At 39.1% G+C, this 14,864-nt stretch overlaps 1 protein-coding gene and 1 non-coding gene across 2 annotated transcripts in view; both read left to right on the top strand.

The window, feature by feature from the left end:
- Positions 1 to 2,463: 2,463 nt before the first annotated feature.
- On the top strand, positions 2,464 to 2,535 carry trnaa-ugc (transfer RNA alanine (anticodon UGC)). Its single transcript has one exon. It is a non-coding gene; the product is annotated as a tRNA-Ala (tRNA).
- ift172 (intraflagellar transport 172) overlaps positions 2,512 to 14,864 on the top strand; it is a 43,975-nt gene continuing 31,622 nt past the window's right edge. Inside the window, exons 1-15 of the mRNA XM_071468150.1 lie at positions 2,512 to 3,099; positions 3,834 to 3,977; positions 4,525 to 4,637; positions 4,713 to 4,752; positions 5,108 to 5,173; positions 5,408 to 5,487; positions 5,634 to 5,721; positions 5,981 to 6,195; positions 6,516 to 6,639; positions 6,871 to 6,966; positions 7,975 to 8,136; positions 8,537 to 8,590; positions 8,788 to 8,891; positions 10,213 to 10,298; positions 12,214 to 12,326. Coding sequence (XP_071324251.1) covers positions 3,061 to 3,099; positions 3,834 to 3,977; positions 4,525 to 4,637; positions 4,713 to 4,752; positions 5,108 to 5,173; positions 5,408 to 5,487; positions 5,634 to 5,721; positions 5,981 to 6,195; positions 6,516 to 6,639; positions 6,871 to 6,966; positions 7,975 to 8,136; positions 8,537 to 8,590; positions 8,788 to 8,891; positions 10,213 to 10,298; positions 12,214 to 12,326 — 1,524 coding nt within the window. The 5' untranslated portion in view covers positions 2,512 to 3,060. The remainder of the gene's footprint in view (positions 3,100 to 3,833; positions 3,978 to 4,524; positions 4,638 to 4,712; positions 4,753 to 5,107; positions 5,174 to 5,407; positions 5,488 to 5,633; positions 5,722 to 5,980; positions 6,196 to 6,515; positions 6,640 to 6,870; positions 6,967 to 7,974; positions 8,137 to 8,536; positions 8,591 to 8,787; positions 8,892 to 10,212; positions 10,299 to 12,213; positions 12,327 to 14,864) is intronic.

Below are 14,864 nucleotides of genomic sequence, written 5' to 3'. Positions count from 1 at the left end.
ACCCCCCCCCACCCTGAGCCCGGTTCTGTTGGAGGTTTCTTCCTGTTAAAGGGAGTTTTTCCTCCCCCCTGTCACCAAGTGCTGCTCTTTGTGGGAACTGTTGGGTTTTTCTCTGTAACAAAGGTCTGACCTGACCCTGTAAAGAGCCTTAAGATGATGTAGATTATGATTTATAAAAATAAAACTGAATTGAATTGAATTGAAAAGATGATTTCTGTGACTGTTGGATTCCTCACAGTGAAGTAGTTCATGCTGGACCGTTTCTGATAAAAGTGTCTGCATGTTCAAGTTGGCTTCTGGACGACTCAATTACACATTAATTAAGTCCTGTGTGTCCTGTAAGTCCTGTGTGACAAGTTCTCAAAAAAGTTTATGATTTTTTTCTTCCTCCCCCCGCCCTCATTGTAGCTATAAATGTTTTCCAGTTTCATTGTCATCCCAATACTCACTGCACATGTGAATATGAATATCTTAGCTTCAGCTTTATGTGACTTGCTTTTCTACTTGTTCTGAGTGTTTTTTTGGCCAGAATATCCACTAGCTCATTTCCCCCCACACCAACATCCTGTACATTAGTAGGGATATGCCATTGATAATATCTGTCCTACATTATGACCTGCCAGACTTTCTGCTTGTAAGTGCTGAGTAGCTATCTGATGCAGTAACGATGTTATTTATCTCCTTCTCCTCTGTCCGCTGCAGGGTCAGTAATATCCATTAGCTCTGTGGGATGTACTGACACATGATCTCTTATCCTTTTCTTAATAAATGACTCACTCACTGGGATATATTCTGCTGCAACTGCACACCCTGTATCAGCATCTTTGAAGCCGTCAGTGAATATAAATATCAAATCTGAAAAATGCTGATTGAAATATTTTGGATGTTTCACCTATCCAGCCAAAACTTATGAATTGTGTCTGATTACGTTCCCTCTGATTATGTTTCACATTGCTTCTGGAGATTAATCCAGCATGGCAGCATTATCTTTCCTGTTCTACCTGGATTGCTGATATTTCTGATATTTTGAGTCATCCACTACAGATTCTAAGGGCCTGAGCTTGTAATATCTCCAGTGTGTTGAGGTTTGACTTTGCTTCTGACATGTAAGCTACACATTCATAGTCAAAGACAGCACAAACAGCTGCTAGGTTTCTAAAGAAAACAGGCAGTACTTTGTATGCTTCTCTTCTAAGTGTAATGACCATTGCTCTGTTGGTGATGTTTAGTCACTGCTTTTGACAGCTGACTGACAATCTAATACTTAGACACTGTCTAAATATTAAAACATTGGGAGACTAAGGCATAGAAAAAATAGAAAAAGATAAAAACAATAAAATGAAAATATTTAAAACCAGTGAATATTAAAAAAACTAATTATACAAAGGAATAAGATATTTTAATCACAAACCAGGCTTCAAGGTTGTGTAGGTTTTCCTGTTCCACAACATTGTCTGTGATGCACCACATGCACCTTCAGCCTTATATATGCATTATATTTGTTGCCTATTTGTCTATTTCAACACACTTAGACAAAGCATAGAAGGTATCCTGTTCTCCTCTACTCACCCCCCCTGACTTTAGCCTCTTCAGCAGTGTTCAGTCCTATGTTTAACCCATCAGCTCAATTTAAGATCTCTGTTGTGGGGGTGAAGAGCAGTCACATGATCAGATGTTTACATTTTTCAAACACAGCAATAAAAGTGATCTACAGACCAGAAGCTGTGCTGTTTATCTACCAGTGTGCTACTGACGGGCTCCACATGGCTGATGGATGATGGGGTAAAGCACTTTCTTCCAGGACAGTTTAGCAGCAGCTTTTCAAGGAGGAGAGCATAGTATTTCCCTTAACCTAAGAGGCAACTATTAGGCCACAGCTTAGTGTTAAGACTGTTTTTAATTTCTGTTTGGTTATTAATTTCATTTTTGTTCTGAATTGATGGCTAACTATCTCTATTTTAAATTTTGTTGCACTTGTTTTTTTTTTTTGGTTTTTTTTGGTCATGTTAAATGCTTAATCTCTCACCTTGATGAACAGAAGGTGGTATTTTAATAATATTAAATGACAATAACTCATAATTTAGATAATAAAATATTCTGTAAATTAGGGGTAATCCATGCATGCCTTAATATTTACTTTTATGATTAAGGTGTTTTAAGGGGTTTCAAAATTTAATGTCACCAGGCTTAAGCTGATAATTAATGGATTTGTTGAATATTTCAAATGAGTTTCAAATTTCAAATCTACTTATTGTGTTTATAAAGGGATCAAAATATGGTTTTTCCAGGGGTTTCTTTTTTGCCTTTTGATATGAATGGACAAATTTAAAGGATCTCTGGCCACCATAAATTGATTCCTAAATCTAGATGAAGTTGTTCGGTATCTTTTAACGTTATTATGAATCACCGAAAAATAAAGGCAGTAGAAATAAATACATTATATTTACAACTGATGTCGTCGGAGGGGATGTAGCTCAGTGGTAGAGCGCATGCTTTGCATGTATGAGGCCCCGGGTTCAATCCCCGGCATCTCCACTCTTTTCTTTCTCGACCCAAGACAAACATCTCAGGTTTCACCATCAGCAACACAGTAAACCACTGCTAACACACACGTGTAACACTAATTTGGTCATTGTTGTCATATGTATATTAGCGTATAGTTAGCTACATGTCATATGCGCAGGTTTGGAAACACGATGGCACGATTTGCAGATTATGGGTATACATTTTGACTAGAATCGACACACACATATTAACGCGTTGCCTATGTTAGCTGTAAACTTAACTTACAACCTATTAGGCTAAAATATATCTGTAAAACAAAACAACTACCAGACTCGCTGGAGATCGAAAATTATATTTCCTACAGTTCCAAACGCACCATATGCCCCCTCCCCGGCGGTAACTAAGGAGATCACAGTTATGTTTACTACGAAGATGTCCTCTCTGCTATCTGCTAGCTTGAAGTTAGTCTGCAAAATGACCAAAATCTAAGGATTCCACTGTATCTCAGCTGTAATAACATTGTTCCCTGTACAAGCTTCCTGAACACTTCCGAAAATGCAACTGAAGCACCTGAGGACACTGTTAACCCCCCAGGTAAGTTCAGTGACAAGTTAGCTAACGCTAGCTGATGCTGGTGAGCAGCATCAGTTAAAAACTGTGACTGTGTAACGTTAATAATCTTCAGTCGTGACTCGAAAGCTGTAGTGAAACACCAATTTCCTCTAGTCAATTTGGCATTTAAACGATTTTACTGATACACGTTAAAATGGTAATGAACACTGATTTTCACAGCTACCTTACTTTGCTCACGAGCAATTGGGATGCCTTACATGGTTGGAAAAAAGTACAGAATTAGCTAACTAAATACTAACCAATATTACATAGTAGCATAAGGAAATACGCCGTCTTCACGATTCGGACATGGTCAAAGCTATGTTCAGCAGTCGTCGTCTCCGGACAGATAACATCACCAGTAACAGTTAAAACGCTTAAATTTTCCATGGAGTTTGGCGTGAACCCCTGACGGACTGTGTCTGCATTGGCCATGAACGGATTATGAAACAATGATCCCCGGGCACAGACACTAGAATTCCCCTTCCTCTCTTAAGGTACTCGGAGTCAAAGGAGGGTTGTTTGTAGGTCTCTTCATGGTTGATTCATTTATTTTTTTAGTAGCCTTGTTATGTCTCTTTGTAGTAGTTTTGTGTGTCTTTGAGGCTCTGGGTCAGGGTTCCCCTGACTGCTCTGGACCCTGGGCCTGCCCAGTAATCTGTCCATGGCATTGGCTAGTTGTGACTTATCACTATTTGTCTTCTCTGCCTTCATAGGAGGGTGCTGCCAAAGTGACATGCATGGCCTGGGCACCAAACAACACCAAGTTTGCAGTTTGCACTGTTGACAGGGTGGTGCTTCTCTATGATGAGCAGGGAGAGAGGAGAGACAAGTTCTCCACCAAACCCCTGGACTCCAAGGTGAGGCATTAAGACAGATCATGGTGACTAGAGCAAATGTCACTGAGACATCTGCAGAATTACATCATGAAGCATGAAGTGGTCTTATCTGAGAGTGATATGTGCTGTTGAAATAGGTCTTGTATGCCTCTGATATAATGAATATGATTTAATATGAACTTTGAAATGCTATGCATGTAAACATGTGCGCCTACATACTCTATACTGCATTAGAGCTGCAGTCACTTGTCGACTAATCAGTAAGTTGACAAAAAAATGCTCTGCAATGATTGTGATAATCAATTGATATTTTAAAGCATTTTAAAAAGAAAAAATGCCAAAATTTGCCAAATGAGAGGATTTGCTATTTTTCTTATATGTCATTTAATAGATTATCTTTTTGTTAGCTGTACTTAAAGTACCTCTCTATAACTGTATAGAAATCAGCTGGATGATTATAAAGATGACAAACTAAGAATTGACCCTTTTAGTTATGTACATGTTCAGTTAATGGGAATTTTTATTCCTGTCTGTGTAATGATCACACTCACATGTAATCTTTTGTCAGTATGGAAAACAAAGCTATGTCGTCAATGACATGGTGTTTTCACCGGACTCCACCAAAATCGCCATCGGCCAGTCTGACAACATCATCTTCGTCTACAGGATCGGAGAGGACTGGTAATGTTGAGCCTGATTCTTTATGTATATCAGTGCAGGCAAACACATTTTTATCTGTGTTTTCTTCTCTTTTAGGGGGGACAAGAAAGCCATTTGCAACAAATTTGTTCAGACAGTAAGTAAACATGCGTAGGCATTTTGTTTAGATAGTGAGGTGCATGCTCAAAGAGGCAGTAACTTATGGACAGCTGCAGTATTTTTTTTTTAGAGGTCCCATATTGTATAAAGGTAGATGACTTTTCTGATTATAAAGCAGGTCTAGGTTCTATATTAATACTGTGAAAGTATCAAAGCCTCAGTCCATCAGTCCACAGAGAAATGCACACAGCCTGTATTCAGAAACTGAGCCTTAAAACCAGCCGTCAGGACTTCTGGAGCTTTGTGATGTCACAACAAAGCAGTCACCAGCCTCAGCCACGCTCGAAGCAGCATCCGTTGTCGATCATGTTATTTTATCCACTGTATTGCAGAGTGCTGTGACTCGCCTGCTTTGGCCTGTGGAACATGCAATCGTTTATGGATTAGTTGATGGCAAGGTAAGTCAGTAACAGAAAACATAATGTAAATTTACACTTTACCGTTTCTTCATGTACAGTTATTCACAGTAGTATTATGTCAGTGTCAGTAGCAGCAGACAGAGGTGATGTTAGCAAGACTCACATGTTTTGGCTTAGCATTGAATCACTGGAGTTAAAATAGCCTGTATTCTGTTCTATGGAAATAACTCTCTTAGGTTGAATGCTAAATAGATTTAGTTTTATTTTTCATAGGTCCGTCTTGCCAACACTCAGACAAACAAGTCCTCCACCATCTACGGCACAGAGTCCTGTGTTGTCTCCCTGGCATCCAAGTAAATACATTATACATCTTCATATCACCAGTCGGTATAAGTCAAACATTAGTGGAAACAATGCTGTTAATTTGACAAATTTACTTTGTAATTGTCACTTTTCTCTCTCACTGAGTGTTATTTGTAACGTGTGTGTGCTGTTTCAGTGTCTCTGGTAAAGGCCTCCTCTCCGGCCATGCTGATGGGACAGTTGTGCGTTACTTCTTTGATGATGAAGGCTCAGGGGAGTCTCAGGTACCCACAGCCTCACACATCTTCTATCCTCATCATCACTTATTATATCTTGTACTGAATATACTTGACGCCATTTGTATATTTCCCTTTCTTCCAGTTTAAATCTGAGATCTTTTCATGTTTTCCTCCTGCAGACACATTTTATATTTATCACTATGGAACATTTAACACTATGGATTTTGGATACGTATGTGTTTTTTTCAGTGATGTAATGTCATAAAACACACACACACTAACACATTACTATTCTCTGACAAAGGGGAAGCTGTTGATGCATCCGTGCCCACCCTATGCCCTGGCCTGGGGTGCAAACAGCATCATGGTGGGCGGCTGCGACAAGAAGGTGGTGGCCTACAGCAGAGAGGGTCACATCCTGCAGACCTTCGACTACACCCGCGAGCGCACAGAGAGGGAGTTCACCGTGGCTGCCACCAGCCCCAGCGGGCAGTCTGTCGTGTTCGGCAGCTACGATCGGTCAGTGTCGGATCTGCACTGTTAAACCTGTCACCTCAAAAATCAGCCACTGTTCTCTGAATCACAACTGACTCTCATGCCACTCAAAAGTGCATGAATGTTACTAATAGCATCAATTTCAGCTGCATCCCGATAATAAAAGTGTCAAATGGTGAAACACTGAACACACAACATCCTTGACTTTTATAAAAGTATGTGTGAAAACATGATCTCAACTCAAAGGTCCACTAGCTTTAAAAAAAAACTTTTTTCACCCTAATATATCAAGTGGTTATTGGTATCAAAGATTGTTTGTGTAGCACTCAGTATGCTTCACCCAGGTTGCGGGTGTTTAACTGGGCTCCGAGGAGAGGTGTGTGGGATGAAGCCAAACCTAAAGAGATTGTCAACCTCTACACCATCACCAGCTTGGCCTGGAAGAAAGACGGATCACGCCTCTGTGCTGTAAATATATTCCCTATCACATTATTTTAATTACGTATTAATTTAGTATATTACACTGATGTTACTCTTATATTAAACAGATTACTATGCCAGTAAAATCTTTATGATGCCACTTAATTCCTCTGCTGTTACCATCAAATAATTAGAAGCAAACCAAAAACACAAATCAAATGTAATTGAGTAAATTTAGTCTTTTATGCACGTATTTACTTAATGTGTGTGTGTTGACAGGGAACACTGTGTGGAGGAGTGGAACTTTTCGATTGCTGTCTGCGACGGGCCATCTATAAGAACAAGTTTGAGATGACCTACGTTGGCCTGAGCCAGGTACAAACAGATAGAAGATTAATTACTTTAGTTTTTGTAACTACACAAACAGGCACAGAAAAGAGGGAACAAAGAACTAAATAAGAAATTCCAGCCCTCACTTTGGTCTCTGCTTCGTGCCAATTAGCAGATGATGTGAAACTGAAAATAGCTCATTTCATTGTGCAACATCAATAATTTGGATTTGATTAATTCAAATGCAAAAAAATCCAGTATCTGAATTTCATAATTAAGAAAGCGAGAACAGAAATGAAAGTTCTGGAAATAATCATCCAGCTTTTTGTTTCCTCACTAATTGATGAGTTACATAGATCATAAAAGGGTTCAAACTGAAAGGTTGACGAAACAGTCAGGGTGAAAACAACAAGACGTCTTAACATTTATTCATTAGGTTGGTTTCACACAAATATCTGATGGAAATGCAAACATTGTCTGTTCTGGATCATGTGGAAACTAGATCCTTGAACAAAATGTAAACGTATAGCTACTGTCATTCCTGAGAACAAATACTGTATCATCTTATTTCTACTGTAGATCTTAGTAAAATAATGCTGGAAACAGAACTGACAGAAATGCAGGAGACTATTTCTATTCAAAAACTACCTTGGATTATGTGATTAATAAAAAAAAAAAAACCTCAATCAAGTTTAATTAAAACATGAAATCATGCTGTCACTGGTTTGACAAAATAAGATACCAATTAAAATAGATGAGATTGTGATTGAAAATTTGTTCAAGCAATTAATTAGACAGTATTGCAGTAATTATATTTCTCAGTCAAGAGTTCATGAATTTACATTTGTAGACTTGATTGAGCTGATTTTCCACCAGACTGAGTTAACTGACACTGTGTTTAATTGCAATGAGAAAATTAAGAATTAATAAAATGATTTACCTAGTTTTAGTTTCTTTTATACACCTTTATTTTTCATTAAATACGAATGAAAATATTGAAGACTTCTTCCTCCTTCTCTTTGCCGTCCTCACCCGCCTCACGGTCTCCTCCAGGTGATAGTGAGGAACCTCTCCACGGGAACTCGGGTGGTGCTGAAGTCCTACTATGGTTATGAGATAGAAGAAGTCAAGATCATGGGAAAAGATCGCTTCCTGGTGGCTCACACCTCCGACACACTCCTGCTGGGCGACCTGCTGACAAATAAACTGAGTGAGGTACGACTTCACCAGAACCCTATCCATCTCAACACCTACCTCTCAGATTTCTGCCTCCACCCTGATGCAGTGGAGATGGATGTAATTTCAACTGTGGTCTTCATAGAACTGAAAATGATATTGTTAAAAACCACGGCTCAGTCACTCAGAATAATACACAGACTTCACAGGAGCAGTTCCATTGAAATCCTTCATTCTTCACTGCTTGATGCTGAACAGTAGAAATGAAACACACTCACTTGTATCCACATCTGTCCTGTTACATCATATGTTCATGGTTCTTTGTTTCCTTTTCACAATAAATGCAGGCAGAACGTTCACCCTGTAGAACTGTCTAATTCACAGTCAGCGCTACTTTAACATTTGAATCAAAGTGTTGACGATGCCTCCTCTCTTTCAGGTGCCGTGGCCCGGCTCTGGGGGAAATGAAAAGTTCTTCTTTGAGAACGAAACAGTGAGTACACACAGAGCACAGATTTGTAAAAAAGCTGCTGTGACACTGTTTTTCAGTGACATTGCCACTGGTTGTAGTTTAGCAGAACTGAGCTCCCTCTCCAGAGGAGGTTACGCCTCAGGTCCTGTCACGTCTGGTGCTTTATCCTCCCACCACCTTTGTTCAGCTCTGCCACTGTGAATGCATTTTGTTTTCAGGTGTGCATGATCTTTAACGCCGGGGAGCTGAGTCTAGTGGAGTACAGTAACAACGAGATTCTGGGATCAGTCAGAACTGAATTTATGAACCCTCATCTCATCAGGTAGGTCCAGCTGCACATTATCACACAAACACGTTCATTTAGTAACACTGGAGGAACAAATCAGTCAAACAGTCACAGGTACAACATGTTGGCCTTCTGCACTTTGTTACATACTGTTCAGATCCCCCGTTTGTATTTTGTATAGTGTGAAAATACTCAATAAATAGACCTTGATTTTAAAGAAAAAACAAAAAAAAAGCACAAATTAGTCAGCTCACTGTTTTGTTGAATGTCATATAAAATATTTCAGGGTGCAAATCAACCTTTTTATTAGCCTAAATTACAAGTTTGGTTTTAGCAATGAGTTCAGGTGGAATTACCCGATACAGCTTCATGAATGAAGTCACAGTTTTGCTTTTTAGCACAGTGACAATATGTACATGTATTTACCAATTGAGACTTGTTTAATTGTGCTTTATTATAATAGTAATAAACTTTATAGCACTTTTCATACAAGAGAATTTACCTCAAAGTGCATTACAATTAAAAAAAATGTGACAACAGAGAGACAGCAGATGATAAAAACTGTCAATGAAAACAAGAACAGAAACCAGTAAAAGTAGTTAAAAGAGAATTAATTAAAAGGCAAATTAAGTAAATAGGTTTCCAGCTGTTTAAAAATGGTCACTTGTTTATCTTTGTGACAGCAGCTCAAGACAATATCTGTTTTCATCTCTACGATGACTGGAAGAAACTGTGTAGGACAATGTTTTGAATAAATGAATAAAAGTCCGTCTTACTCTTCCTCCATAAGATTGATCTTTTTTTTTAGCAAAGGGCGAACATATAAAAAATACAAATGAATAATCAAAGACAGTCTCTGGAAACACTGATGTCTGTAAACAAGTTTGACTGATGTCTCTCATCTATCTCGGCTCCTTCCTCTTCGACTGTGTTTCCAGTGCTGTCCATTAGATGGCTCTGTTGAGCTGTGCAGAAATCCCAGGTGTCGTTACAGTGAAGCTGTAGACGAGTCAGCCTGATAGTAAGCACATGTCCACGTTAATGAAATCAGACCTGTCCGGAGTGTGAGGACTGACAGTCCCACGGTGACTGACTGGCTGCTGTTCAGGCGAGCAGGTTCCAGGGCGCTCTGACGGCCCCTCGCCTCTGTAGCGTGGCAACATCATGATCAGGTGTATCCTGGGATTTCAAGTATGATGAACAGCAGATGAAGCCAATTACGCTGAGCTGATGCTGGATTTAACACAAACGTATTTAATCATCGTTGAACTCCCTGATCGATGTTGTGTGTGTGTGTGTGTGTGTGTGTGTGTGTGTGTGTGTGTGTGTGTGTGTGTGTGTGTGTGTGTGTGTCTAGTGTCCGACTTAATGAGAGGAAGCAGAGAGGAGTTGACGACAACAAGAAGCTTGCTTATCTGATTGACATAAAGACCATTGCTGTTGGTAAGTATGCAGGAGAGAAGTGTCATTAGTAACATTTTAACTCAGGTTTTCCTCAGGCAAAAAAATAATACACACAAACAAGAGAAAATATAACAAAACAATTTTTGGGTATTTATTTTAACAAGGTTTTGTGGCCACTGAGGTAATTTACATTCTGACTCAACTCCTAGATTAAAGTTTCACAGCCTCTGCTAAAAAAACTAATTTTTAATAATTATGTTGTGATATTTAATATCTTAAAGGTTCATTATTCTTTGGAAAAACATTTAAAAACCGTGTTTTCAGCCAATGTCGCAGGCATTTGTTGTGATCCCACTGTCTTGTTGTGTAGCTACTGTTCACTGTTAAAGGCCCATTCTAGTGGTTTTACTGCTTTAAATCACATATTGATTTATACATTAAAGGATAATGGTGTTCTATTTTTTTTTTATTGTGAAGAAAAGTTCAAAGTATCTCTATTGTCCATTACAGGGAAATTGATTTGCAGCCAGGCTTTAAAAAAAACACACATACAAGGACACACATGGCACCAAACATTTATGGACATCAACAGACAATATGACATCATTGCCAGAGTGCTATGTAAGAGTTCATTCATCAAGGTCAGAGTGCAAAGGTCAAATAAGCAGTCTGTGCAAACAAGTGGTCTTAAGACAACTGTAAAATTTGCCATTTAACAAGTGAACTACAGCGGGGACAAAGGAAAACTTGAATCTCTTGGTCCTTATAGACCGATGACCTGAGGGACACAGTTCAAACTCTGTCTGATGAGGCTGATCTTGGCCTTTCAGACCACCTGCCTGTTATAAAGGTCTGTAAGCTGGGTTTGATTTCTCCCTGAACTCTTATCAGCCACTTTGATGAGTCTACCACGGCTGTCTTTGTTGGCCAGAGTCAAATTACCAAGCAGCAGAGCAGAGCAAGAAAACCTGTGAAAAGTCCAAAACCAACAATGTGTTAGTTCGTCTCTCAAAACTTTCTGACCAAACAGCTGGGAACTGTAGTATCTGGCAGATGTTACTCACACAGGAGTAAACAGTGCATTTGTTATCAGTGGTAGATTCATTTACATTTGGAGCTCTAGTAAGTGGTTAGAGCAGCAGGGTGGCGTATGTGGGAATGAAAAACTGGTAATGAAGGAACACGTCACCTGGGGCTTTGGACCCTTTTCTGACACTAAGGAAAACCTGTGTCTCTGTGTCACTGTCTTTATCTTTTAATGGCAGCTGTAGCTTGTGAATCTGCAGTGTGTGTGATGAATTCTTGTTCAAAAGCAAGAACAGCTTGGTGAGGGGACTTTTCAGAGCAAGGATCCTCGGTACCTGACTAAGACATAGTGAGTCATCGGCTTCGATCGACAACGCTGCCAACTCTTTCAGATTAAAATGCTCATTTTGCAGCGTGTGGATGTGAAATCCATTTGATTGGAGAACAGTTTCAATCTGCAGCTTTTGTGACGATGATGATGATGATGATGATGATGTCATTATTATGTTTTTCTTCCCATTAATCATTTAGTTTGTCTTGTTTTAGACAGGAATTGATCCAGAGAGCGAGTTTTCACAAAGGTCAAGCCTTTGTCTGTGATTGCTAATCATAATATTAAACTTAACTGCTAGAGCCACACTAATTGGAGTTTATAATCAGTTAAACTGTATCATTTCCATCAAAGTGGACTGCACTGAGTGGACCATACCATTTTGATTACAGACAGTATCATAGCAGCAGGCTAATACCAACTTGATCCCAGTGCAGGTGAGTTTTTAAAGTGGAGAAACTGCTCACTCTGCGTAATTACAAAACGACCAGCTGAGATCTAACCTGGAGTAAAATGCCAAATTTAGTCGGATACATGTCACACTGTCAGTCTGACCGCTGCGCAGATAACCCGTTGTTTCCTTTCCCTCCCCCTCAGTGGACCTGGCCGGAGGCTACAATCTGGGAACCATTAGCCATGACTCCAAGATTGACTGGCTGGAGCTCAATGAAACCGGACGCAAACTGCTGTTCAGGGACAAGAAGCTGCGGGTGAGAATGAAACCTCAGCACCCTGAGGCGCTGAAAGAGTGGAAACAGTGGCAGGGCTCCCTGAGGGCAGAGAGGGCACATGATCGACAGGGTGATGATCAGTAAAGTAGAAAAATCTGCCCTCGGTTGGGGGGTGTCTATAGCTAGTATATAGTTATAGTTATATTCACGTTCATCACCCAAAACTTGCCGTATGGCTGTCTGTGTGGAACCATCTTGCTTATCAGAGTAGTGTGATGGTGGGTCAGAATAAATGTGGAGGCCCTTTGGTAAATGGGAGCACCATAAATTAATCAGGAAAGGTTTGAAGTTGTGTTTATATGTTGCAATAGGTGCCAACAGTTGTGGCTTTTGAGCCTTTAAAAGGATCAGAAGAACATCTCTATCATTTTTTTGTTGTAAAAAGTTCTTTTGTTCTTCTTTTTTTTATCTTAATTGTTTGAATTACCCCTCATATTTTAGTTTTAGTGAAATAAATATATTTATGTTGCAATCAGAATCTCAAAAATGTTTTTAAAAATCCCCCAAAACAAGCAAATTCAAATAATTTTTCTTTTCTAAAAGTAATCCACCTAAATCATTTACATCTCTTACATAAGACCTTCATTTGTTTTGTTTTTTTTAGCTCATTATTATGTGTGTGCTAAATGTTTGAATAGCAAAACATGCAAACTACCTGTATTTATTCTTTGAGATGAAATTAGAAATAACATAATGAAGTATTTTGCCCGGTCAAATGAGTCTTTTGCTCATAGAAACTGAAAAACATTTGGGTTTTGTCTGTTTTGTAGTGATCTTCCTTTCCCAATCCTGAAAAGGTCCCTAATAGTCTAAAGGTAGATGTCCATGTCTTCTTTGATTATAAAGCAGGTCTAGGTTCTATATTAATACTGTGAAAGTATCAGAGCCTCAGTCCACAGAGAAATGCACACAGCCCGTATTCAGAAACTGAGCCTTAAAACCAGCCGTCAGGACTTCTGGAACTTTGTGATGTCACAACAAAGCAGTCACCACTGTCAGCCATGCCCCAAGCCCCGCCCACCTGGACCCACCATCAAACCTTGCAGGATTTGGTTTCTCTGAGTGTTTACCTGAAATCTGCTATATTTTTATTGGATCACTCAGAAAACAGTCAGCCAATCAGAGGAGAGGCTCAGATCCTCTCTTCTGATTGGCTGACTGACCTGTTATTACTAGAGCTCCAGAGAGAAGCCTGAGAGAGGAGACGTAAAACTACACTGAGATGGTTTTTGGTTCTTAAAACCACAAATATATCTTCTTAGAAACACTGGAAACGTGTCAAATGTGGGACCTTCAAATGAATTTGTACCAGTTTTTTTTCTCCTTTTTGTGATTTAAGTGAACAAACATTTTTCCCACTTAATGACACAAACAAAAGACATTTAGAAAAGGTAGAAATGTTATGTCAGTTATATGTTTGAGGGGTCGTGTGTGCAGGGGTGGCAGTGGCAGGGAGCTGCTGTCAGTTGTTGCCCTGCGGTGATGAAACAGTTTGATGTTTGAGCCCTGGGGCAGAGACAAGGAGAACTCTGGTAATTGGGAATCCCTCAGTGGTGCCTAACTTTGTGCTGCACTTGTATGACACATAGTCACATTTAAAGATCTCATTTATTTCAAAATTTGTATATTGTTCAGGAAAAATGTCTTTTTTTTCTTTTAGTATGTAAATGAGTTTTAGTTGGACAGTTAATATTTCAGTATGTGCATGAATTACTTAAAAAAGAAGAGGGACAATGGATGGAAAACTTTCCTGGGAACCAGAAACACTTAAACAGATTCAGTTATTCTTAGTAATAAACTTATATTCTGATAATGTCACTGCTAACAAATTGTATTAAAGCATCTTGCACCTTTATTTCAGGACTGATAGTGCATGAAAATTGCACATGCAACATCACTGTGTTGTCTTAAGTGGATGAAAATATAATCAATTTTAATCAATCAATCAATGACAATATGAGAAAATTCTGAGTATTTAATCTTGTTTCTTTGTCCACATCCCACCAGTAAGAAATAATAAAAACTTTTCAGTTTTATAACAAATGGTTCTTCAATTTAAAATTGAACTTATCAACAGGCTGCTCGTCCTCATTGCATTAAAAGTTGGCCAGCTGAGCTCCAGGGCGAAACTATAGACAGAGCATTATTAAAAATGGTGATGATGGATATTAAAGTAGCTAATTACAACAGCGGGCGGTCTCTCATACACACACATACAGACCAACTGCTGCAGGAGCCACAGTAGTTTATAGAATCTACATTATCTCATCTCATCAGCAGTATTCACATGGCGCTGGTGGAAATTAATCTGTTTTCTTCAAGACAAAGGAGTTAAACTGAACTGATATAAACTTTAACATTACCAGACAGAGAACTGGAAAATAACAACAATCACTGTTTACTTGTAAATCTGTCTCACAAACAAAATCTGCTTTGTTTCTTTTGGCAACATTTGCCTTTAAAGAGCATTAAACTAGTTCCATCGGAACAGTCTGACTGTGTCTGACGGCATCCACT

This window comes from Trachinotus anak, unplaced genomic scaffold, assembly GCF_046630095.1.
Source record: "Trachinotus anak isolate AG129_WGS33_773 ecotype Australia unplaced genomic scaffold, CSIRO_AGI_Tana_v1 ptg000031l, whole genome shotgun sequence".
Taxonomy (NCBI): domain Eukaryota; kingdom Metazoa; phylum Chordata; class Actinopteri; order Carangiformes; family Carangidae; genus Trachinotus; species Trachinotus anak.
The sequence above is the reverse complement of the archived record's forward strand: the minus strand, read 5'-3'. Positions and strand labels throughout refer to the sequence as shown.